Genomic DNA, 25,619 nt, shown 5'->3' on the forward strand with positions numbered 1-25,619 from the left:
TTTTGCCAGTTTTTCTGAAGGCTGATAAAATTTGTTTGTTGCCTTTTTTTCTGGTAAACTCTCATCATTCCTGTGAATAGAAGCAAGAATTTAATATTATGGTGTATTACTTGAAAAAGGCTAAGAAGACTCCCTGGTAAAGAAAGACTCCCTGCTTTTCTCATGATTCAGATGCCCAGCATCTGATTGCTCTTAAATGGACTTGCAGAAAGTGGATAAATGTTGGCAACCTGCTGGAAAAAGGACATGTTCAACACTTCCATCGGCTACTGCTGAGGGAAGAGCTCTGGAGAGTGGTGCTTTTTACACCCCCCTTAAAATGTTCTTGTATTTCTAGAGGTGTGCTGCTTCTCTTCAGTTCATTTTTCAGGAGAGTAAAGCAGCTTATTCTTATATTTCCATGGAGGCCAGATGTGCTGCTGGAAAGAAAGCAGTCAGTGTTATCATTGAACACGGTTTTTACCTCTCCATCTCTGTTTTGCATGGCATAATCTGAAAGTGCTGAAAGCCTCCATTCTAAGGGAAAAGTTTTCATGCAAGGGAGCATTCTGAGTGCTTAGGATGCATGGTTTTCTGCAATGTTGTGCTGCTCTAGTGTTGGAGAGCAGCTTCTCTTGGAGAAGACCAAGTGTTTGATTTGTTGTGCACGTGGTTTGGGGTTAGATTTGTCAGCTGAACAGCTGAAACATGTCTGGTTTTTTCTCAGCACTGTTTTTATTTACACTGAAGTAAAGTATCTTTTGACCGGCCAGAAGTATTTCCACATGATACTCATGAAATTAAAATGTGGGGGTGGGAAGTTCTATTTTCCTCTGGTTTTCTGTAAGAAGTTGTATCTGGGTGAGGATTTTATAATCCTTAGTTTTGAGGATTATAAAACCTGCAGTTTTGAGACAGGCAAGACCTGATGGTAAATGTCTGTCTTTCAGTGGTTTTTTTTCCTATCACATAGCTTTCTTTCAACAGAAATTGTTTTATTGTCTCCTTTGACAATAAAATAATATTTTGAATATACTTTGAAAATACTTCTTTTTGGTTAGTTTTTTTTTTCTTCTCCTCGCCCTCCAAGTACAAGAAGGAACTCATTGCTGTACACTGAATGATGTTATTAGTAAAACCAAATGTTTCAAACATTTCTTTATGTACTGTAATAGCAGAGTCAGTGCACAGCAAAGCCTTTGTGTATCTAAACACTTAAAAATTAGATTTGTTTTGTTTTTCTCTCCCTCCTCATGCCAGGTATAACAAGTCTAGTCTCACTGCTTGTTTCTGCATTTGCATAATTCTTCCCATATAGAGTCTCAAAACATAATTTTACATATTACATTTTATGCACAGCAGTGGTTACTTACATCTGCAGTTACTTACTTTTCTTTTTCTGAATTGCTTGCTCTGTGAACTACTTCCCTTTACCCAAATTGAAGTTGGAATATGTCTTGTAGAAAACAAACAAAAAAAAAGAAGAATTGTTTGCTAAAGTTAGGAACTTTTCCTTTTTCCCCTGGAAAACATTGTACATGTAGTTCTGGGCATGACCAAAGACAACCAGTCTTAATCCTTGTGGTAGATTATCTCCAACAAGCTCCACATGAGATTTTTATCTTTTGAAGTTGTTGTTACTGTTGAGTGTGCAGTTCAAATCTAGGAAATGTCAGCTTCCCATGTGCTGAGTTGCTCTTTGTACATTCAGCCTTCCCCCAGTGATTATTTCTGTAAGTTAAGGATAATTTGTGCTGATGCTTTCTTAATGAAACCTTCCACAGAAGCTGGAAGCCTCACTGTTATGTTCTTTCCCACATACAGGCTCGTGTTATGTATGATTTTGCTGCTGAGCCTGGAAACAATGAGCTGACGGTCAGTGAAGGGGAGATCATCACAATCACCAACCCGGTAAGAAAACTGAGATGGAATTTGCGGCCTGGTTACACTTCCCTGAAGAATTAGAAAAAAAAACCAGAATACAAAGAATTTTCTAATAGTCTTGTGGAAACAAATGCAATGTTTTGGAGGATGGGGCCTTCTCAAACTGTGCCCACATACATAAGAATGTACTCAGCTTTGTTTTCCTCTAAACAGAGCTGAGAGACAAGTAAAAGGAAGGAACTAATGGTGATGATAGCTTGTACATCTGAATGCCTTGTCTATTTTTGTGTGTGCACATTTTGTGTGTATGTAATCTTTCATGTGCTTGCCACTTGCATTTAAATGGGACATCCAGTGCACTTCTCGGTTTTGAGTTTCTTAATCAATGACTTCAGCATTCCAAGTTTGGTAAACAACTCACAACAAAAATTTTTTACTGAAATTTTGTGTCCTTTAAAGAAATATGAACAAGGCGTAGGAAAGAAGTGGTGACAATACTATCACAACGCTATCAGGGCATTGTTAAATGAATAGGCTTTTTAGCACTGACATTTGATTTATGTCCACATTTTGAATTGCAGTGTACTTTAATTGTCATATATAATTACCCTTGGTAACAAAGTATTAGTTGATTCTGCTTTGAATTTTGTGTAATGATATGGCTTAATGAATAGGCTTGCCTTTTGAAACAAATACAAACAAAAACTACCTGATCATGAAGCCCAGTCTTATTTATCCATTTGTGTAAAACACACACATTCTGCAGAATAAACTCAATTCTTTGAAGATCCTAGTCATGTGTAATCCTGATAATTTTAGTTCCACTGATCTTAAATATTTGAAGCAGACATTTAACAGAGCCAGCACCCTCTTGGATAGTGTGCCGTGCTATGGCAGGGGTAACATTTTGAATGACTTCAGGACCTTAATGCCATTTCACAAAAGTAAGATTAAATATAAGTAGATCACCACTTTTAAGCTAGTTCTCACTGACCAAGGCATCTGTGGCTTAAGGCAGTACACACAAAACCAAGTAAAACTTTGTTTTTTGTGTTCATGATAAATTGCCCCAAAGGCTCTTGGTCTTTTTTTATATGTTAAGTTTAGATGGCAATAGCTGAAGTCATGCAAGTCCAATGATGATTGCTTTCAAGTGTAGCAGTGCAAATATGACTTCTGGCTCAAGATGTCATTACTCTTGCAGTTTAATCAAGCTAGTTGAATTTATAATCTGAGATGTCTAATTATTTTTGTGTTCTTGAATAGTAAGCTTTTAGGTATGTAAGAGAAAATAAATTCAAGTTGTTATTTCACTAACTGCTTGATCTTTACTGCATAAAATCTTGAATACATAAGCAGGCTTCTCCTTATTGGAGTGCCTGTAAAATGCAGGACTATATAAAATTTTGAAGTGAAAGAACAAAATTGTGAATAAAGAAATACATCAGTTAAAAAGCAAATTAAGAAAATGTAAAACTTAGTAATCACTGTCTAGAATATACATCTCCAATTTTCATCTGTGAACTAGCTTGACATGTAGCTGTGTGTTCCCTAAACAGGTTGATTTAAAGCAGAGCTGGCTTATTCCAGATAATGTTGTCCTGGAATTAACTTCACTTAACTGCAAATGTCTACAGAGCTTTCGTAGTTTATGTAGAATATGTGTCTAAAAACCCCCAAACAATATCAGGATGTCCCACTGAGATCAGAGCTGAAGCGTTGTTAGTTCCTTCTAAACTAATAGCATAAGACTGCTTCTGAAAAGAAATGTGAAGTGGAAAGAATCAGTCCAGATCTTACGTGGCATGTGGCTTTTTTAATTTTTGAGAATAGCCTTAACATTTCTGTGGGTGATAGCTCTCACTCATCACATGTCTCTGCACCTTCAATAAATGAGGCAGAGGTTTTACAGACATCGCCAACAGTTTTGTTCTTTGCGTCTTGTTTCTTTATAGTCTGTTGATTAAAATTAATTCATTGAAATGGACATACTAATAGCTGTGTTTATATGCAGTCTGTGGCCAGACAATTGATTGTGGTTTCATAAATGATCAAAAGTGCTGAAAATTCAATTATTTTTCCCCTTCATGCTTGTTAAAATCTGAAGTCCAGAATAGTTGTGTAAAATCAGCATGATCTGCATTATGTTTAAATGAGTATCTGCTGCTTCAGCAGCTTTGAGTGAGTTTGTTCAGTTTCACAGTCATAACTGTGTTTTGAACATTGACAGCAAGACAGTGCTTCCTGCTGAGCATTTGACATTTGACAGCAGGACAGTGCTTCCTGCTGAGCTATTTGAAGCGTGTTATGGGATCCATCTAGCAAAATCATGTCTATATTAATTCTTTTAGGATGTTGGTGGAGGCTGGTTAGAAGGAAAAAACAGCCAAGGCGAGAGAGGACTTGTTCCAACAGATTATGTTGAGGTAAGTGACTACACTGCTCAGCACTAAGAAAGCAGAACTGCTGAAAAGGCCATCCTCTGGTTTGCTGACCAAACTGAAATGCTCAAACAGAAAGCTTGGAATATATAGTCTCATTGTAGCAATTGTAGCTGGCTTTGGACACCAGTGCAAAGGTGCCATCCAAAGCTCCTGAGCTTCTCAGTGGTTTACCAAGAAATGCAAGAGGAAGCTGTCTATAGTAAATACAGCTGATCTGCAGAACATGAGTTGTTTTGAATCTGCTTTGGTTTTGGGGGTCTCATAATCCAATAATTGGGGCTTTTTTCTGTCTGAAGATAGCAATATGAAAGTTAAATGAGTAATGCATATGTACACTGGTGTTGCTGTGGCAGACTTGACACATGCTTATAAATCTGGAATGGAGCCACATTTCTGGGGCTCAGGATGTGGGTTACCAAATCCAGGGGCTACTCAGCTCTTCTTCTTACTGAGACCCTCTGTTGTCTCTTCAGTGTGTGTTGTCCTGATTGTTGTTTAAAGACCAGTGGTATTGTTTTGGGGGTGGAATGGGATCACAGTGCAAAGACTGCAGTCACATTCACTCTTGGATGGCCCAGTGTCTGCATGTGTGCAGGTTGCTGGTTAGGTGGGTGAATACCTTGGCTGTAATTCCTGCAGCCTCTTAAGGCATGTGTCTCTCTTCCTTCAGCAGTGCTGTGTTTATTAAATAAAAACAAAAGGGGGAGGAGGGGAAGGGAAAGCAGGATCACTCTGGCTCACATGACCTTGTGTTTTTGCTTCAGTTGGTCAGCTCATGGTCTGGTAGCTTTTGGCTTTCTAAACGTACTGGCCCAAATCCATCCCCTGAGCACTGAGTTAACAGCCTCCAGGCACTTGCATTAACAATCTTTATTCCCTAAGCAATTTCTAGATTGGTGTTCTCTGCCACAACAGTCTTGTATGTTGTAGTTGTAAGGCAACCTAGTTCCATCTGGTGTGGAAGTAAATCCTCCAGAGTATCTTGTCAGCTTCTTGTAAAAAATGCAATTGAATTTGAACTTAAAAAGGTTATGTGCAAACATCTTAAAGTCTAGTGATATGAGTGTTAGGATGATTATACATGATAAAGCATAATTTGGTTAATTGAAGCATGAAAAATCTTTCTCAACCTTTTCCATTTCAGATTATAACAGAAGGTGCAAAGGATGGCATTAGCTGTGGTAACTCATTAGCTGATCAGGCCTTTTTTGATTCCCTTTCTTCAAGTACAGCTCAGACCAACTCTGCTGCCAAAAGCAGTAATCAGGTATGTCTTGTGGTTTTTTGGGCACTGTGGGCATGGAAACTTCTATTGATGTAATTGCTTGCTGTACTTTATTTGTGAACCTTCATGAAAGTACTAATTAAAATAATTGTGTTTTCATTAGGGAATGTTTTTGTTGAATATTAATGATGTGTGTGACTGGTCAGATACTGTCACTGCTGGAAAATTTAGTAGTCTTAACACTTTCAGAAATGGAGCATTTTTATTCTTTCCAGTCTGCAATGATATAAATCTGTGACTGCTTCAGTCTCTGTAAGTGTAAGTGCACTCTTAGCAAATGTATTTTATTTTCAAGCTACTTCTTTTAGTATGCTAACCTTATTAAGGAACCAGAGCTTTGTTTTTTTGATGTCTTATACAATTAGGGGATCTATACATCAGCAGCCAGAGTGAATGGATATATTTCTTTCTCAGAATTTCAGTAAGAGTAGTTTCTTGGACTAAAAAAGATGAAGTAAATTCATGCATTATCAGTTGGAGAAGAGGCTGACTTTCGGTTTGCTGCAAGAATATTTTTGTTCCTCTATTCACAGATTTTTGCCTGGTGCACCAGTTCATTAAGCAGCAAATATTTAGTTCCAGGTTAAATATCTGAGGACACATTATCTTAAACAGAAGTGGATTTTATGGTCTGCATACTGGTGCATGTCCCACATGTAGGAAGTTAAACATTTTGAAGTCCATAGGTCAACAGAAGAACAAAATCTGCATTTTTTTTCCTACAGCAGCATGCAAAGGTCTTCTGTGTTGGGAAGTAAATGCATTACTTATAGTAACAGCTGGGGGGACACACCTGGTTTGTAGGTCAGTTAAATAGCAGTTATTAGTTTTCTTAATTGCACCACAGGACTTTGACATGAAGTGGGATCCTTTGAAAACTCTACATTTGTATGATAGTGAATGTTGTTCATTGACTATAGAGTGTTTGATTTGGGCTTCCTTGTAGTCAGCTGGACAATGCCAGGATTGTTATTTTGAGATTGCATGTTCTCCCTAGAGGACTCCAAACCTCACTGTGACTGTCTCAATGTTTATTTTTTTTAATTGATAGCCAGTTAATATGTAAGGCTAAACACAGAATTCATTAAATGCTTCATGAGTTTTTCATGTCAGACTGAGCCAAAGGTTTTGATTATAGGTTAGTTTTGCCTCAGTAAAAACTGCAGTAGTTTGAGTGCAAAATGGGGAACCTCTTTTCTGCCTTGCTGTCTGTTACTCTTGCCCCATTTTTTTCCTTCTCTAGTGTTTCTAGCAAAACTTTACATCTGAGAAGGCTTGAGATATTTGCAGCATCTACTTGCTGCCAAATCAGAGAGTACTGTTTCTCAGAGGAGAAACATAACTTAATTTGATCTAGGAAGAATTACTTACTAATCTAATACACCGAATATTTGGAATGGGAATAGAGGTATCTGTCGGAGCTTGTTTTGTGCTTAACACATTGTGCTTGTGCTTGGAGAAGAGAAAAGGTCTTGTCTGTGCAGTGGGAATGGTTAAAATAAAGTTATAAAATAAAGATTAAAATCTCTTATATTCTAAATAATAGAGAATTACTTTGGCAATCTAGTTTTGGAAGTTGCATTTCTAGAGCAGTGAAAAGCTTGAAAATGGGGTCATTTTACACTGTAGTTTACAGAAGATCAACAGTGTACTGTCCCTGTAATATATACAGATTGCGGGGTTTTTCATAGATTTTGGAAAAGGGTAACTTCATCAAAACAGCTTGTCACATTTGCATCAGTGCCCTACTCTTAGAAGTGTCCTGTTCCTCTCAGTTACCTTCAGATGCTGTGTGAGATAGCTGGAGGGACCACTGTACTGTAGTGCATTATGGTAAATCTATATTAGTGACATGGAGAGGGGGAGAGAGGAGGACAGTGTGCACCTGGATGGAGTCAAGGCCATGCAAGATGCAGGGGAGGCCCTCATCAGGCTGGTGTCTTTAGGTCTTCAGTTTTCATTATTTTTTTTCCATAGGAGGAACCATTCTGTAGTGTGGTCAGGGTTTTATGTCAAAAGTTATTTTCATTTTCTCAAGTCTTTTTTTTTCTTTAACTGAGTTCAGTAACTGCTATTTCTAGAAAATTGTATTTGAGTACTGGTTTCCGCAGCTTCTGACATATATCTAGTACTTTTTCTAGTGGCTTATTGCTAATGAGATTTTAATTTGTATACTAAGCAGTGTGGAAGCAGTTCTGGCTTCCACTTTTGACTGTTAGGCCTTTCTCCCAGATCAGAGAGCTCTCTAGTGCAGGCATTTTCTCTTTGCAAGAATTCTGTGGCTAATTGTCATCTTAATTAAGAAATTCTGTCTGTTCATTCTATCTGTGTGGTGCAAGACCCTATTTTCTTGCTCTCAGGAAGAAAAGCAAGCTTTCTTCTGCAGTGACTTTGATCTTGTGTCTGTGAAGTGTGCGCATTGCTCCTGTGTGCATCGATTGCGCAGTGTCAGACAGATCTGACATTGCTGCACCGGTGTAGAAACACCTGATAGAGAGAAGGATTGCATTGGTTCCGGTAATACTGCACCAGGAGGTCAGGCTGAGTCACTCATCCCCTGCAAACTGACATGTCTCTTTCAATAAGAGCCACTTTCAATAAGAATGCAATCTCCTACTTTGTGGGTATGGCCCTTCTTCCTAGATGTATTACTCTGAATTTAGTTGCAATAAAATTTATGTTTTTCAACATGAGTTCGCTGAGGCACTTAGACTTGAGTTCAGATGCACAGCCTGTTCAAATTGTGTGTCAGTGGAAGGGGAATGGATGCTGGAGGTAGCACTGTAGTGGAAACTAAAATATTTGTAGATAATTAGTCTGGTAGACTGAGTAAGATATAGCAATATTCCTAAATGCTGATATTTGATGGTATCTATTACATTTTGCAGTAACATGTTGAGGTTGCAAGTTTATTACAAGAAATCTTTATAAAAGCAATTCTAAATAAACAGGATGATTTAGGATTTTTTTTCTTACTATTGTTGTATTGAAGAAATTGCTTTGTATAAACATTGTCACTCTCACATACACATGGTTGCACAACGCCCCCACTCCCCAATTCAGTAAGTCAGAAGATGTTTTAATTCTTAGAATTCCTTCCATCCTTCTAACAGTAAGTACAAAAAACCCAAACCAGGTTGTTGTATAGTCTTTCAGTGCCAAGCTTTATTAAAAATAATAGATCTGGCTGAGTTGAAATGTGAGTGTGGTGCTTTTTCCTTTTCTGTTTTTAGGAGCCCAGTTAAACCACAGTGTTGTGATTTAACCCTGGTAGGCAGCTCAAGCCACTCAGAGCTTATTACCCCCTCAGAGGAGTGGGGGAGAGAACAAGAAGGGTAAAAATGGGTAAACTCTTGGGTGGAGATAGAGACAGCATAGTAGGTAAAGCAAAAGCTTCACATGCAGGCAAAGCAAAGTAAGTCATTTTCTGCTTCCTATGGGCACTCAGGTGTTCAGCCATCTCCAGGAAAGCAGAGCCCCATCATGCATAACCATTGCTCAGGAAGATAAAAAGCAACTCTTCTCCTTCTTCCCCCATCCCTTTTTGCTTTCCAGTCAACAAGAGACTTTTGGTTTCCTACTCTGGAAACCATAATTTTTTGGTGTTAAGGAAACATCATTGACTCCAACACAGTTCTGCTCCCTGTCTCTTTTCTATCCCTGTCTGCTCTCTGTCTATTTTCTTAAGAAAGTTTTTGTTGTTGTTCAGCAAATAATCTCCTGAGAAGTAATTAAAGAACAATTATTAAAAGCAGTTTCTTTTCCTTTCTTTTCTTCAGTGAGAAAGACTCAGTAACCACAGCAACACTTTGATATTGTACCCTGCCTGGGGTTGCCACAGATGTAAAGTGACAGTAGAAAAGGGGCACAGGGATGATTCCTAAGGAGAAAAATTCCACCTGACCCTTGGCAGTTCACTCTATCCAGCTCATTCCTGGCATCAGCAGTGTCCCAGCAATGGCTGCCTTGATAAAGTGTGCAGCTGCTCTTTTAAAGAGCTATCTGAGAAGATGCTGGGGACATGAAAGCAAAGGGGAAGCAGTGAAGCTAATTAAACACAAAATTAGGGAAAAAATTGACTCAAGGTAACTATTCACACACTTAGAAGAAGATAAGCAGATAGGAGAATTTAATGTTGCATCTGCCTGTAACATTTGTGCTTTAATGTCTGAAAAGCTTTAAAAAATTATTCATGAGAATACAATTTAAGGAAGCCTTAGTTGCCAAGGATGGAGGCTTGACTTGCCTTTTCTAGGTCTCATGCTGTTTTGACTTGGTAGCTCTTGGATATAGAGTGCAGAGGGAATGAGTAATCTTTCTTCTCTGTCAATCCACTGTTCCTCTGAGTGGCAATGCAAGGTGCTAATTTCAGTCTGTCATTTGGAACAACCGGTGAGTAAGTATATCAGCACTTATGCTATTTCTATTGGTTAGAGTTGCATATATATATATATCTTAAAGTAAGTTACCTGTAGACTCTGTTGGTGTTGGAATAATGGCACTGAAATGAATATAAATTTTGTCAGGGTAAGCCAAGTGAACCTCTCAAATAGTGAACAAAAAGATCATCATTTTTGATGTAAAATGCATCACGTGTTTTTCTCTTATAGTATTTCTTTGATGCTGAGTTTATTCCAGAGGCTGTAGCAGTAGAGGATATTCTCTTTCACACCTCTAGATAGTGCTTCTTATTGCAGTTGATGAAGAGGTTATTATCTTGGTAACTTTGGAGCCTTCATAATTTAAGTATGTATGGAAATACAATCAGTAATGTAAAATTCATTCTGAGTTGTCTCCTCCAGCTGGGTTGGTTTGGGTTTTTTTCTGGTAGTCAAGATGAGTGCTTCTTTAGTTAAGGATGTATTTGCATTTATTTGGTTTGTGTTTCAGGTTCAGAGACTGCTGTTTTAACAGCAATGATCTCTCTTCCCCTATTCTGAACCACAGCTTGTGGTGTTTTTTCATTTATCTTACCTAAAATGCTTTAAAAGTTGTGAACAAGTAGCAGCTCTCTTTTAATGATAGTGTTTATCTGAATTATTTAGATTTTGTTACAACTATATTGGTGCAAGCTACTTCTTTTTGTTGGGAAGTTAAAACACTCTCTATACAGTAATTTCAGCAATTTCATGAGTGGTCCATAAGTAGACTGTATGTACAACTTGTCACAATGTAGTCCAGCTGTTTACAGCCTGTGTAACCTGCAGCCTTGAACAGAGGACAGAAATGCTATAAACTTTAGTATTCTGTGTATTTTAGTTTGTATGATTTTTCCTCCCTTCATTCTAGAGCTCAGTATAGCTTTTTTTGCTTGCTTTCTTTTTTTTCCCTTCTCTGCTGAATAGAAAGCTAGTATTAGAGATGTATAAATGAAAATAAATTGGGCTACTGCTTCTCTGTTTCAGGGTGGAAGTGGATCACAGCTTCATTGACGTAGGGGCTGTAGATGTGGCTTCCCTATATTTAAGATACAAAAATAGTTCTTGTACCAAACTGTATGTTGCATTTGTAGAAGAATTTGTTCCCTTTTCTTGACACTGATTCTCTAATCATTGCCAAGTCTAGTTCTTGATGAAGATGACTGCACAGTTCTTCTTAGTTTGGGATAAAGTAAGTATCCTGAGAGTTAGCATTTTTGTGAATTACAGTTTTTCCATTGATTCATGTTAACCCTAGAGAATCCACATGTTTTGTATCTTCAGCAGAGCAGCAAGGCCTCATGGATAGGTCAGGAAGCATTTAACAGAAACCTCTGATGTTTGTATTGCTTTATCCAATGGTGAGAGTGAAATCAGTTGGGATAGTTTCTCTCACAGAAGCAAAGTGAGATAAATGGATTCGTATGTATGCAAAATCGTTTCCCTTCCGAAAGCTGTGGGACTTACGTATAGACAGGATGAATAAGCAGCTAGTGAAAACACTTAGTTTGATGTCCAGGAGCTGAGGCAACTCAAGTTACCTGGTATGTAGACATAAGTTGTTGAACATGCGTAAGGAGAGCACCAAGGAAGTTATTCCCAAAATTTTACTTCATATCTTTCAGGCTTTTTGCAATGAAGTGCTGGAAAGGCAAATTATCATTGTTAAATTTGCATACCATAACTCCCACTCCCCCTCCCTGAATTGCTGTGAGCAGCAATAAATGCTAAGATTAAAGAAAATAAATATAGTGCTTCTATTAAAAGTGCAGTAATCTACTTATGTGGAAATTCTGACATGCATGTTATTAAATTCCTGTAGCAGAGAACATTTCTGTTCTCTGATGAATCTGTGTGTGTACTGAAGGAGAAGTATCATCACAGGAAATGTAACTCACTGGTACTTGACTAGGTCCAGTTTGTCTTGTTAAACCAGTATGCTAAATTATCATATAAAGTATGCAGGTAGGTTCACCAAGGGAGCTACAATTACAGTTGTAACTTCTAGTTCCTGTTACAGATAATGACACTATAAAATCCTCTATTGCTGCATGTGATTTGAGAGCAACTCTTTCCCCTCCACCACCTGCATTCAGACTGGTAACAGGAATTTGTGACCAACTTTCATTTAAGCAAAGTACAAGGCAATGGCTTCTCTACAGTACTGAAAACAGTGGCTTGCTTGTTTTGAAATGAATCACATTTACATATTAAAAAATAACCATTAACATATGACAGTGATTTTATCAATTCCAGTTATAGAGTTGTGTTGAGGTTTTTTGTGGACGATCCAGTGGAATGCAAAGGTTTAGGCAGGAAGTTGTTAAACTGGTGTAATACTGTGATCACTCATCGCCTTCATCTGCATCCATACCCTCGGGCAAAATATTACTACTGAAAGAGTTTTCCACAATTTGCAGTGTTGGTATGCTTTTTTTCCTTGTCTGATTCATAGAATTGCAGAATGGGTCAGGCTGGAAGGGACCGCAGTGGGTCTGGTTTGACCTCCCAACTCAAGCAGGGTCATCCTAGAGCATATGGTGCAGAACTGTGTCCAGATGGTTGTTGGCTATCTCCAGTGAGGAGAACTCCACAACCTCTCTGGGCAACCTGTTCCCAGTGCACAGTCACTCACACAGTAAAGAAATTCTTCCTTCTGCTCAGATGGAACTTCCTGTGCATCAGTTTCTGCTCACTGCCCCTTGTCCTATTGCTGGGCACCACTGAACTGAGCCTGGACCCATCCTCTGGGCACCCTCCCTTCAGATACTCATAGACGTTGGTGAGGTCCCCTCAGTCCTCTCTTCTCAAGGCTGAACAGGCCCAGCTCCCTCAGCCTTTCCTCTTAAGAGAGATGCTCCAGTCCCTTAATCAGCTTTGTAGCCCTCCTTTGGATCTGCTCCAAGGGCTCCATGTCTCTCTTTTGCTGAGGAGCCCAGAACTGGGCACAGCTCTCCAGATGAGGCCTCACCAGGGCTGAGCAGAGGGGCAGGATCACCTCCCTCAACCTGCTGGCAATGCTCTTTCTAATGCACCCAGGGTGCCATTGGCCTTCTTGGCCACCAGGACACACTGCTGGCTCATGGACAGCTTGATATCCACCAGGACCTCCAGGTCCTTCTCTGCAGAGCTGCTTCCCAGCAGGTCAGTCCCCAGCCTGTACTGGTGCCTGGGATTGTAAGCATTTCTGCTAACCTGCAAACTTACAGTGCCATGTGGCACACGTGTTGCACATTTCCCTGCACCACAGCAGGGGGCTTACTGCAATATGTGTTTCCTTCCTGAGTTGTTTTTTTTTTTTGTTTGTTTTGGGAGTTTGTTTGCTTTTGGTCGTGGTTTTTTTTTTTTTTTTTTGGGTTTTTTTCTCACTAAGCACTTCTTTTAAAGTAGAATCATGGGCATTTGTAATTGAAAGTGATAAACTGAAAATAGGCAGTAACACTTAAATTCCTAAAAAAAAAAAAAGAAAGAAAAAAAAAAAGACAACTAGGGACACCCCCTTCTCTGTTTCCAAACAGAAATAGAGTGCTTTTCCCAAAAAGGAGGGATAAAACCTTGTTTAATCTTTGTAGCCAGATCCTGGGATGTCTAGATGACACAAGTCAACATCAAAGAGGAACAGGGAGTCTTTCTTCTCTTTCTGGCATTGCTGTGATTGCTACTTAGAAAACTGTCTGAAATTTCTCATCTGCGTTTCAATAAAAAACTGTTAAGAATTGAAATCAGCTTAAGAGAAGACAAGGATATAAAGAAGTGACTTGATTGTCATTTACATATGCAGGTGTGAGTAACAAAAACAGAAACCTGAGAGAGCTCTATTGAATAAATTATATAGAAATTTGAAATTAAGCAAACTTTAATTTAAAAAAATTTCCCTGAAGCAGTCAGGGTGACAATAGATGTGTTTTCCCTCCCCTCATCCTATCACTCAGTATTCTTTACTCAAGTCTAAATTATGTATCTTTCTAAAACACCATTCCATACTTTAAAGATGGATTTTCTGTGCTGAATCAGGAGATGATAGACGGAAATCCTGTGCCTGCACTGTGCACAGGCAATGCAGCCCCTAGTCCAGTTTGGTTGTGAATAAGCTTATAGGTAAGGAAATGGTATTTGAAACAGGAAAAGAACAAAAAACGAACAGATCTGCTCATGCTGCTATCTCAGTTTGTCCACTGGTGGTTTAAATTTATTTCCTGCTGAAAACAGGGAGTATCCAGTAGTTGTGTCTGGGCTTTGGGTTGTTTGAGGCTGCAAAGCCCAGCTCTGGTGCAGAGTTTTGAAGGGGGCAGTGGGATTGGTAGTGGAAGTGTTGGATGATTGTTTCCTCAGGAAGGAAGTGAGAAGACAGGAGTGGCTGAAAGACAGATGGGTTCCTTACTACAGCTTCCTTGGCAGCTGCTTCCGGAGGTCATGTTGCTGTCAAGTATTTATCTGAGGGAACATTCTGGTATCTAAATCCATAAAGTTGGTTATTCTTTAAAATCTAGCCCATCTCCACTTTTGCTTTTCCTAGAGGATTTCTTTAATGATGTTTGTGTTGTACTATAGAAAAGAGGGCCTTCCTTCAGAAATGGAAGAAATGCCCTGGACCACAATGCTAACGTAATTATCTACCCAGAAGAAAGCTTAGCCATAAAGTATTGTAGGTATGGCAGCTGCTTCAGTTATCTGCTAATGTGCACACTTGTTCTATCTTAAACAGCACAGTGAATGCAGTTCTGTGATTGCTGCAGTATAGGCTTTTAGCCCTTCATCTTTCTTCATGGAGAAAAGCACTTGATTTTTAAGGTGTCTGTCTATATACTCAGTTGTTTGGGCTTTTTTAATGTGTCTATCGGAGACTGTTATCCAAAGAAGTTTAGTGTAATGTCTGAGTATGCTTAAGGCTTTGTTTCCATGCAGGTAACTAAGGCAGCTATAAAACTGGAGAGGTATGTTCATTCCTGTGAGCTATTGAACTGAGTCACCTTGACTTTTCTTGTGTTTTCTGCCATTGCTCTGTGCTGTCTGTCTCTTTTAAACCCCTCTTCAAGAGCATAACACTTCTCATTGCAGCTTTGGCTGTCCTGAACTTCCCTTGATCTGATCAGGCTTACTTTTGCTACTCACTGCTTCAGCATGGCTTCTGTCTCTGAGTAGATTTCAAGGTGTATTTCTTACAGTTGGAGGTCATTATTTTTGATGGCACACTTCACCTAGGTCTTTCTGGGTACCTAAATTAGTTTTACCATCTGAACGTTGAGTTTGTTTTGGCTTTTGTCCTTCAGCAGTAGAATGGACCTATTTGTCCATCAGGGGCATGCATTAATAGGAGGAAGGAGTCTGCCAGAAACAAATGAGTTGGCCAGGAGAGCAAATAAAGATACCTCAGTGCCTCATCTTAGCTTTACTGTCTTTACAATAGCTTTGAATTCTCTGGAAAAAAAACAAATATGTCACTTCTTCTATTTAATTCATTATTCTTTTGGTAAAGATACTGACATTCCACTTCCAAGCTGAGGATTTTTCTGTTGTGCTGGAATTTTTTCTCATTCAACTATTAGTAGATCTTCAAAAACATACTAGGCTTCTCTTCCCATCCTCCAGGCCCCAGCAGTAGTGATCTGTTTCTGTAGTGAGCTTGAATCTGCCCTTAGTGGAATCCTCTTAGAACATTCAGCAATGGGTCCCTCTGTTGTCAGTTCCCAGCATAGCCCTTTTGTCTTGTTTTTACTCCTAGGACAGTAGGAGTGAGCAAGTACCCAATAGTCTCTGAATCAGCTGCCTTTTAGGAGTTTATCCTTAAATTTAATCTCATTGTACTTGTTTGAATCACCCGTGGGTTGAGCTCTGCTCTCCTGATCAGTCTTTGGAAAATGTGCTGTGGCTGATGTACCTTGGGGAGCAAGGAGTTGCAATGTTTAATTTGAAGGTTGATCAATTTCTTAGTTGTGGGGTGTGGCAGTTCTTTTTGTGTACTTTTGAGAAGGCTTGAACATTTGGATATTAGGTGTGCTGTATCAAATTATATTGACTAAATATCAGCTTCTTGCAAGGGCTCTTCTCCTTTCTTCACTAAGGAAATATCAGAGGATTATCAATTTCAGTTATGGAGAACTAAAGCTGTAACAGCGTGGCTTGATGCAAAATACTTGAGGTTTAATTAGAGTTTATTCAGCCAGAGCTAGGCCACACAAATGGTTTCTTGTATGAAGATTGTCAGTGGCTGAAATGCACAGAACTGCTCACTGGGGCTGAGATGACCTTTTTAATAATTGCTGTGTCCTTAGTTGGTCCTCCATGATGCTCCAAGACCTTGAGGATGGCAGGCCTGATTCCTGAGCCCTTCTCCATGTTTTCTGATTGTTGACTGCCACTTAGGAGTGTCCACAGTATATGTCCATGTAGGAAAACATTTCAAGAAATTTGAAGAGGGTCCTGTAAGTGCTCCTTGAAAGTTGTGATCTACAGATTCCTAAGCCATCTCTTGCTCTCTTCCCCAATGCTTCAGAAGAAATGGGGATCCTTTGGCTGAAAGGAACAGAGGGGAAAATAGTATATTCCACCCCTTTTATAGCCTATAGGTGATACACCTAGGGGAAGAGCTGACCCCGCAGCTTTCTTAGACACTTTAGAAGTAAATTTTCTTGAATTGAAGAGTGCTTCCATCTAGGTACATGGAGATAAGACATTTGGGAGCACAATTTAATTAATACATTTCCCTTTGCTGTACAGCATCTGTGTATATCAGCATTTGTCTGTGAATGTGATGATTGCTCCTGACAGTCATTCTTTAGTAGTGTCAATATCATTGCCCTCCTCTTTTTTTGCAGCAGATTTTAAGGTTTCTTTACCATTTACTTATGTACCAGATTTCATATGAACTACTACAGAAAAGAGGAAAACTTTACTCTGTCTTTTGGTGATCATGCCACTTCTGCACTTTCATTTGCTAGTGATCAGCAAAACATATGTTGCAGAAGTATTGGTACATTAATATTATTCAGACTAGTCTTTTCTAGGTGCTCCAAGTTATGCTAGAATCAAGCATGCTTTTCCATGTGGTTGGGCCCCAGCCCTGTGTGTTTTCATTTAGCCAGGAATGAGCTCTGGCTAATGCCACATGTGGTTATTTCTCTTTACAGACTCATAGGAGGTGAAGATAGGAAGAGAGCAGACTGGTATAAGCTATCTCTGTAATTTGCTCCAAGTAGCACTGGGTATCAGCTATCCAAGAGTGTTGCTCCCTCAAGGAATAATGTTCTTGCATCAGTTTCATTCTCAAAAAAAAAAAAAAAAATCCCAAGCTATCACTATAGAAGCTTTCCACATAATCTGTCTCTCTCTCTCAATTCCTAGAGACCTACTGACGCTTGTGAGTCTTGTGAATGGTGATTTTTCTCCCCAGCTTGGGGGCTTGGTCTTAATTTCCACATCCTGTAAGGAGTTGTGAACCTAAATATATAAAGGTGTTATGTAATAACATAATTTTTGAGTCTTTATGATTTGGTACTGTCTATGAAATTTGACTGTCAGATGACTTTATTTAAAGAAAAAACTGAAGGGAGACTTCTTATTCCTAAGTAGAATATCAAAGTTAAAATGGGATGAAAGAATATGTAGTGGAAAAAATTGGGATGTGGAGTAGCTGTACCTTTTTTGTGTAAGACACTTATGCAACATTTTTGCAGATAATAATTTAATTTTTAGTGGGAGTTTTATTAAATTTCCTGTATTGGCAAACGTTCTAAGATACATGTAAATGTTGTGGTCTAATAGTAATTAATTTATATAAGGCACTTTTTCTTCTATATGCTTCTTCATGGTAAAAATAATGAACTAGCATCAGTAGGATTTGAGATTTCTTTTTACAAAACTCAGTTTCTCCCTCTGCTGAACAAAACAAGCCTTCTCAGCTTTGTTTGCTTTCCTTCCTCTTCTCTTTCTTCCTCCTACACTTTGGGTGTGTGGGTTTCGATATGTGTGCAGTTTTTCTTTCTGCCAGTGTCTCTGCACTAAGTGTCTGGAGTAGACTACACTTAACTAGTCAATGCTTTTTCAAAGTGTACTGTTAAAATGAAGGAGCTGAGCAGGATGCTAAGCTATTAAGCCAAGATGAACTTGCCAGATGCAGCAGTTAGCATGTCTGCTCTGCACTCCTTCACTGAGGTTTCCACCTCCACAGCAGCATTGGCAGAAGGGGGTGTGTGAGTGCCTTCACCACAAGCTTATGCTGAGAGAGTAGGTCTACAGGCAGATACCAGACTGTTCCCTGGCAGATGTCTCTTTTCTTCCCCCATCTTTACTGTGAATGAGTTAATCTCTGACAGGGAAGCTCATCAGGTTAGGCTTTGACTCCCTAACTGCCACACCAGTAGTGATGGTGTGCATGGGAAATTTACTATTTGCTTTTAGTAAAGCCACTAATCTGAGTTTGATAAAATAAGTATTTACAAAAACCTAATTCTTGACTTCTGAGTTCTGGTTTTAAATGTGCTAATTAGCCCATGGCTTTAAGTAATTAATAGTTCACAAGTACCATACTTACTAAGGTGTCAGTGTAAAATAATTGTCATGGGTGAGATTGCTTCCTAATACTGTTGCAACAAATAATTTAGTTACCCTGAGGAGAAGCACTCTTATTAGTATGTATTGGTGTCACATTGCTGGAAAGCTGAGCAGTTCTTCCCAGTGCTTGCTGCATGCAAGAGTTGTGTAGCTGGAAATGCAAGATTTGGCAGCTGCTTCTAAATCCAAGTGAAGTGCTGAATGCAAACTCAGCCTACCAACAGGAGGTGAAAGACTTCAAGAGGAAAGTACGTGGTTGTCGGTCATTTCTTCAGCAATTCTTCTTTATTTTTGTCTTCATACAATGTAGGCAAGCATTGCCAATGATCCTTGGTCCAGCTGGAACGTTGGGAAGTCTGGGAACTGGGATAATGGAAATGCTGTTGACAGCTGGGCAGCGAAACCTGAAAGTGCACCTGGCCAGAGAAACAGCGCTTCAAACAACTGGGAGACAGCAGCAGCATTTGGTCATCCACAGGCATATCAAGGACCAGGTGTGCTAATAATGCTCTTTTTTTCCTTAATAAATTAGAGTAGGTGGGCAGTAGAGGTAAGAATGATTTTGTTTTTCATAACTATAGACCATGGTTTATTTAAAAAAACAAAACCAAACCAGTTTCCTAACAGCACATGGCAATGTGAGTAAGCTGGACACTAAATTAGTAGGGGTTTAAAAAAATCAAATAATTTTCAAAAAAAATGGTTCCACAATAACATACACCGCAAACTTTTATGGAAATCTGGAAACCAAAGTCTTGTACATACATAATCTATTCTCAGGCATGTTGTTCAGCTTGCATAACAAACTTTTAAACTCTCTTGAATTTGTGCTCTCAGGCCTTTGAAGGAATAGTCTCTTAAATCTTTAAGAAGTGACTAGCTTTTCAGAAGGCTTCTCTACCTTTTGTAGTAACAGCCTAAATTAAGGGGAGAACCTATAACTGGGGAATGCTAACTTGGAGTCTATGAATATGGAACACAATTGAGTTCATCTTAACACACCATCATCTCTTCTTTTTTTTTTTTTCTTTATTTTCTTCTCCCTCACTGGATTTTTAGTGCACTGCTTTGCGGGTTGTATTTGATGGAGATAGTGGTAATTGAGGAGGAATAGTAAAATAGAAGGCTTTTAATATAGAAAGAGATTTTAATATATTTACCTGGTAGATTTTTTGTATGTGCATGCTGAAGTACCTGCTTCTGCTTTTGAAGAGAAATTGTGTAACTTTCTCCTTTCCCTGTCCCCTGATCCCTCCTGTACTTCAGCAGCTGCTGATGACGATGATTGGGATGATGACTGGGATGACCCAAAATCAGCATCACCATCTTACCTTGGTTACAAGGAGACGGAGGCATCAGAGGCCGGGGGGGTCCAGCGTGGAAACTCTCGTGCAGCTGCTATGAAGTTACCACTTAACAAGTAATGGAAAATACAGGGGAAATGTGTATATATTGAAGAGAATTGGAATTTGTCAAGATGTATAAATTCAACATCCTTGAAATAAGCAATGTAAATTACAGTTTTGAGGCAGAAGAGAAGGTGGATTTGTAGTTCAGCATATTCCTTAAGCAAGCAGTGGACGCAGATCCCTGAAATCTTAAAACTACATGACAAAGCTGTGTAATTTTTGAAGGTGTCATACAGGGAGATGACACTTTCACAATGCCTGAGCTTCAAGACTTTGAAATTTAACTGTCGAAGGTGGTGGATGACTTGTCCATACAGTAGAAACTGATCAGAGATGTTGTCCCAGAGTTCTTGAGCAATCTGAGTTTCTGGTGGGGAAAAGTTCTGTTCTATTGTGTTTGTGCATCTTCCAAGTTGATTCTTGAGCCACAGAAAGTTTTATTTTATAGACAAAAATCCTACAGTAGCATCAAGTTTTTTCAGGGTTATACTAGCATTGTCTCATGTTGTAGCTTAATGTTTGTTTGTTCTGAAGCTGCTGTTAGTCTGAGAACTAGTGTGTGGTAATCTCTGAATGGATGAAAGCAGAATGGAAAAAGATTGTAGAATAATGATTCCTTGGGTATCTTAACTAAAATCAACAGTCTCTGCATGACTAGTTAATTTTGTTCATTAGTGGGTTTTTATGTCCAGTGTTGCATGAGTACCTGCACATCATTGTTTCCTTGTTGTAAACTCAGAAAAATACCTTTTATAAGAGATTTTTTTTTGTCCATGGAGTAAGTCCTGCTTTACTGCTCATGTTTCTGCAAGCAGTTTGGCAGTACTGCAAGGACTAATTATCTTCCTAATTAGAAAGAGGACCACCATTTACTTTTTATAAGAAATTTTGTAAGACTTTTAGAATATTATAGTGATTGTTTGGCTTCCTTTTAATTGGTGGATAAATTATTTAAGATAACTCATGTTTAGAAGCACTTGGTCCATCTTTTGTTTATGATTCTTTCAGATGATTGAATTCTTGTAATTTGAAATCTCAGGTGCATGAGCATCTGTCTGTGTGTGTGGTGTTTCCAGAGAGGGTGGGGCTGCAGAGGAGTGACAGATGATACTTTGTGACCTCCTGGTATGTTTGGTGCGATGGTCACCAGAGCAGGAATAACAACTTTGCTCTGCAATAAGGAGCCTATTGCACACACAGACATACAAGATAACACAAAAAACCTGGATGTCAGTAGCCAAGATTCTTCTGCTTTTTTCCATGCAAAATGTTGACTGTTGCAGTAATTCACATAAAATTTTCTATACTTGAGAAATATTTAGGGTTTTTTTCCTGTAATAGCAGGTAGTTCTGCATATGTCAAAGGAAGGAGGATTAACTTATCACTTCATTTTGTTGTTAGGTTTCCTGGATTTGCAAAACCTGGAATGGAACAGTATCTGTTGGCAAAGCAGCTAGCAAAACCCAAAGAAAAAATTCCCATAATTGTAAGCTGGAGTTGTGTATAATTTTTCTGTGTGGGTGGTATGGGTTTTTTTGGTTTTCTTTTTTTGGTTGGCTGGGTTTTGTTGGTTGGTTGGGTTTTATAATGCTCTTTACCTTTCCCTGTTTTCTTTACTGAACTTTTATCCTCAAGGTTGCTATATATATTTGGGTCAGAAGAAACTGATAATGAACACATAATTAGAAATAGAACTGCCATAATAAAAGTTATAAGTGTGATGATGATTATTCTTTTCAGTACTTTTTTCTTCATGCTCTATCTGCATTACTTGTGATAAACATAAGCCTTTTTGGGATTGGGATGCAGACCAAATGCATTACACTGTCTATTCATTATCTAGATAGTTACATGTAAGAGCTACATTTGTAGAGGTTTGCAATGCTCAGTCCTGATGGTCAGGTCACTTTCTGATCTGAAAACCAAACTCTTCTGTCTATATGCCGTTCTAGCAAAATGTGATTAGAAGAGTCCTAGAATTCACCATTCCTTTGTTATTTGTGAAAAATTGTAAGATACACAAGATAAAGTCAGCTGCGGTCTTTTGTCCCTGATTGCAAGAAGCCTCTCTGTTTCCAGACTCTCAGCCTCTCACTGAAATCAATGGAAGCTCTCAAGTGAAGAGAGAAGATATTTATCCCCTTGTTTGCAGCTTGTGCAACATGATGTATTAAAAGATAATATTTGCAATTTCTTACAGATTGGTGATTATGGCCCTATGTGGGTATATCCTACCTCTACATTTGACTGTGTGGTGGCAGATCCCAAGAAAGGTTCTAAAATGTATGGTCTCAAGAGCTACATTGAGTATCAGCTGACCTGCACTGTAAGTGTATCTGAAACAGGATCTTTTGTCTCACAAATATGTGTCATTTGTACATAAAAATAGAAATTGTGTGACTTGGTAAGGACATTGTAAGAGTAAGTAGTAGTTGTCATATTTTTTTACCCCAAGGATTTGCTTTCTTCTAGAATTTCAAGTTCTTCTATATTAAGGCTCTAATTCATAAATTTTGTTTTTATTCCATGTGGTTACCATTCTGGTCATGCTTGTTTCATGTGACTGTGTAGCTGCCTGTCCAAGTTCAGAGTTGTGTTTCTCTTCCAGAACACTAATCGGTCTGTCAACCACAGATACAAGCACTTTGACTGGCTGTATGAGCGGCTCCTGGTTAAATTTGGATTAGCCATTCCAATCCCTTCTCTTCCAGACAAGCAAGTAACAGGTGAGTATTCCCAGTTCTGAATTCATGGGAAATAAGGAAATCAGATTTTTATAAGGTTCAGTTATTTCTTATTGTTTGTTTTTCTCATTATTTTTAAATAAGGTATCAAGGAAACCCCTGCCTTTCTCCACTCAAAACTTATGATGAGTTGTTATGACTGATTGATAATAACAGATCAATACTAGGGGAATCACTTTTGCATTTGATTGTACATGTGTTATGTTGTAGGAGCTTTGACACAAAGTTCCCAGAGGAAAGGGAGCATCCCCTGACTGGTTGGGATGGGGATTTTTTACTTCCAAGTGAAATGTTGCAGCTGTTTCTCCTCTTGCTTGATTTCACACTTGATTTAGAAAGCATCTTTCATTCATATAGTGTTCTGCTCTGGTTTGATGTCAGTTCGGCTTGACCAAACTGTCTGAAGCTTGTGGAAATCTTTTGTTCTGAATTCAAGAAAAGTGGGATTGGGTCCTTTAAATGCACCTAAGTTTGGTCATTGCAACAGAATGCCTATGCAACAATGCCTATGCAACAATACCTATGCATTTTCAGTAGTCTCTGGCTTCCTTTCTACAAGTGTATGCTAAAGTGCATGTGAAGGAAAGAATGGACACCTGTATAGGAGGAAAATGCTTTACTTTAGCCCATTTCCACTTGTATATTTTCTGGTAAACTTATACAGCATTTAAGATAAACAGCCAAAACCAAACATATAAGCACCGGCATGTTGCCAGCCACGTGGCCGTGGGCATCACTCAAAATGCAGCAGCTCTGCTGTGTTTGAAGAAAGCTGAGCATTGATGTAGTTGCTGGGATAAATGCCGAGGAAACTGAAAAGTGAGGAAGTGACTTCTTCCCCTTAGCCTCGTGTTTAGAATTGACCAGCATTTCTATTAAACATGTTCATGTCTGTTAACAGGAAACCAGAAGACATGATGGAGTCTCTAGATTTCATTGTAACCATATCTTAAAAGACCCAAGAGTCTGGCATCACACCTTGGCAAAATCCATTGCCTGTGAATTTCTGTCCTGTGGAATCTGGGAGAGAGAATACCTTGCCCCATGCAAAAAAATAATTTAAAAAAAAAGCATGTCTCTTTTTCTGAAACATGAGGAAACTAGAAAAAGGGTGCTTATCTTTCACTGTATTTAGGAGGCTTCTTTCTGAACACTGTCTACAAAAGCATTTCTGTCAATTTGTCTTGACAGAACAAGACTCCCAACTGACTTTGTCAGGATCCTGGTTTTAATGATATACTGGTGATGATATGCTTAATGATCAGCATGTAACTTGCAGCTGCTGCTGTTCTGGTGTTCTGCACTCCTTGCAGGAATGCTGTGGAGATTTCTGTATAGATTAAAAATTAAGCAAAGGATTACTGAAGTGTATAGAATGTCTCTTCCACAGTGTTTGGTTTTTTTTTTTTTTTTGCTAATTTGCAGGAAAAATACGCATACACAAAGTTCATTTTTCATTAGTTCTGTTATTTACCTGCTAGTCTTGCTAGTTTCCATATTTGCAAAAAAACTAAAAACCCCAAAAACACCAAAACCTAAACCACAAAAACCTCAACTTTGTAGATCTGCTGCCATAGTAACTGTGCAGTAGAATTATATTGAAACAGTACATGCGTTCAAGGCTTGTCATCTGCGCTGCTGTGGAAATCAGAGGAGTTGGGTGCTGGAGGAATTTCTCTTTCCTTACAAATCCCTTTCCCTGTATGCTTTAGAAGTCTGATGTCATGCATTTTTTTTAAATTAGAAAGGATTCTCTCAAGAAGACAGTTTCTACTTAAACAAAAAGGTTCTTATGAATACGCAGTGATGATGCATTACCGGTTTCAGAAAAAATGGTTACTTATTTAGTTTGTATTAAAAATATCTTAAGTACCAAAAAAATCAGTTACTGTCTTACATATATGTGTATATTCTAATCAGTTTGTGCATATGATTTATTGATTTTTTTTATTTTTTTCCCACAATTTACCTATATGGAAGTATGTTTAAAGGAGGCACTGCTTTTTTTTAATATGTGATTTGTGTTTGAGTAATTTCAAATATTTTTGAGCAATCCAATTTTAATGTGTTTTGAGCTGTTTGATTTCAATACTTTGTTAGCTTGCACATGACAACTTGGATTGTAGTTCTTTTTTCTTCAATGTTTTTAAACCTCATATTGACCAAGACTTTACTAAACTGTACCAGAAGAATACTTTCATTCCGAGCCTGTACCTGGCTTTTCTCTTGGGTCATCTGAATACCTAGTTTTTCTGTCCAAAAGTTTGTTAGATTTTGGGTTTTTTTAATGTATTTGAATTGGGGATGGGTATCAGGTTTTTTTTATATTTTGTGGCTATCTTAAAAAGGATCAGAACTCTTGATGACTAATCAATATTTAAAATCAATCAATTTAAGGTTCTTTTGGTTTGTTAGCATAAGGGGCATTTTTTTATGAGTTGGACTCAATGATTCTTGTGAGTCCATTCAAATCAGGATTCTGTGATTCTTGTAAGTTCAGAGTCATGAAATTTTTAATAACTCACCAGATGAATTACAGGTTATTTCAATTTAAATTTTTTTTAAAAAGGAATTTGAAGGTGCTAGACTGTAAATGTAACAATTATTGTTCGATGTGTAACAGGGCGCTTTGAAGAAGAATTTATCAAAATGCGCATGGAGAGGCTGCAAGCTTGGATGACGAGAATGTGTCGCCATCCTGTTGTCTCAGAAAGTGAAGTTTTCCAGCAATTTCTCAATTTCCGAGATGAGAAGGTAGGAAATGAAGTAAAGTTCTCACACAGACTGAGACTGAGGAATTGCTGTCCCCCCGCACTTCCCTTCAAACCAAGAGTTTGGCTCTGTAGCCGCCCCACTGTGGGCAGTAGTGATGGGCTGCAAACTGCTGGGATTCCTAACTCAGCTG

General features: G+C 38.5%; 1 protein-coding gene across 2 annotated transcripts in view; it reads left to right on the plus strand.

The window, feature by feature from the left end:
- Window positions 1-25,619, plus strand: part of SNX9 (sorting nexin 9) — a 61,258-nt gene that overhangs the window by 16,500 nt on the left and 19,139 nt on the right. Inside the window, exons 2-10 of one of the 2 annotated variants that reach the window (XM_063151354.1) lie at window positions 1,804-1,890; window positions 4,215-4,289; window positions 5,452-5,574; window positions 18,871-19,054; window positions 19,827-19,980; window positions 21,372-21,456; window positions 22,171-22,296; window positions 22,579-22,696; window positions 25,338-25,468. In XM_063151354.1, coding sequence (XP_063007424.1) covers window positions 1,804-1,890; window positions 4,215-4,289; window positions 5,452-5,574; window positions 18,871-19,054; window positions 19,827-19,980; window positions 21,372-21,456; window positions 22,171-22,296; window positions 22,579-22,696; window positions 25,338-25,468 — 1,083 coding nt within the window. The remainder of the gene's footprint in view (window positions 1-1,803; window positions 1,891-4,214; window positions 4,290-5,451; window positions 5,575-18,870; window positions 19,055-19,826; window positions 19,981-21,371; window positions 21,457-22,170; window positions 22,297-22,578; window positions 22,697-25,337; window positions 25,469-25,619) is intronic. The other variant, XM_063151355.1, reaches the window with a different exon arrangement.

The sequence above is a fragment of the Melospiza melodia genome, chromosome 3 (assembly GCF_035770615.1).
Source record: "Melospiza melodia melodia isolate bMelMel2 chromosome 3, bMelMel2.pri, whole genome shotgun sequence".
Classification (NCBI taxonomy): domain Eukaryota; kingdom Metazoa; phylum Chordata; class Aves; order Passeriformes; family Passerellidae; genus Melospiza; species Melospiza melodia.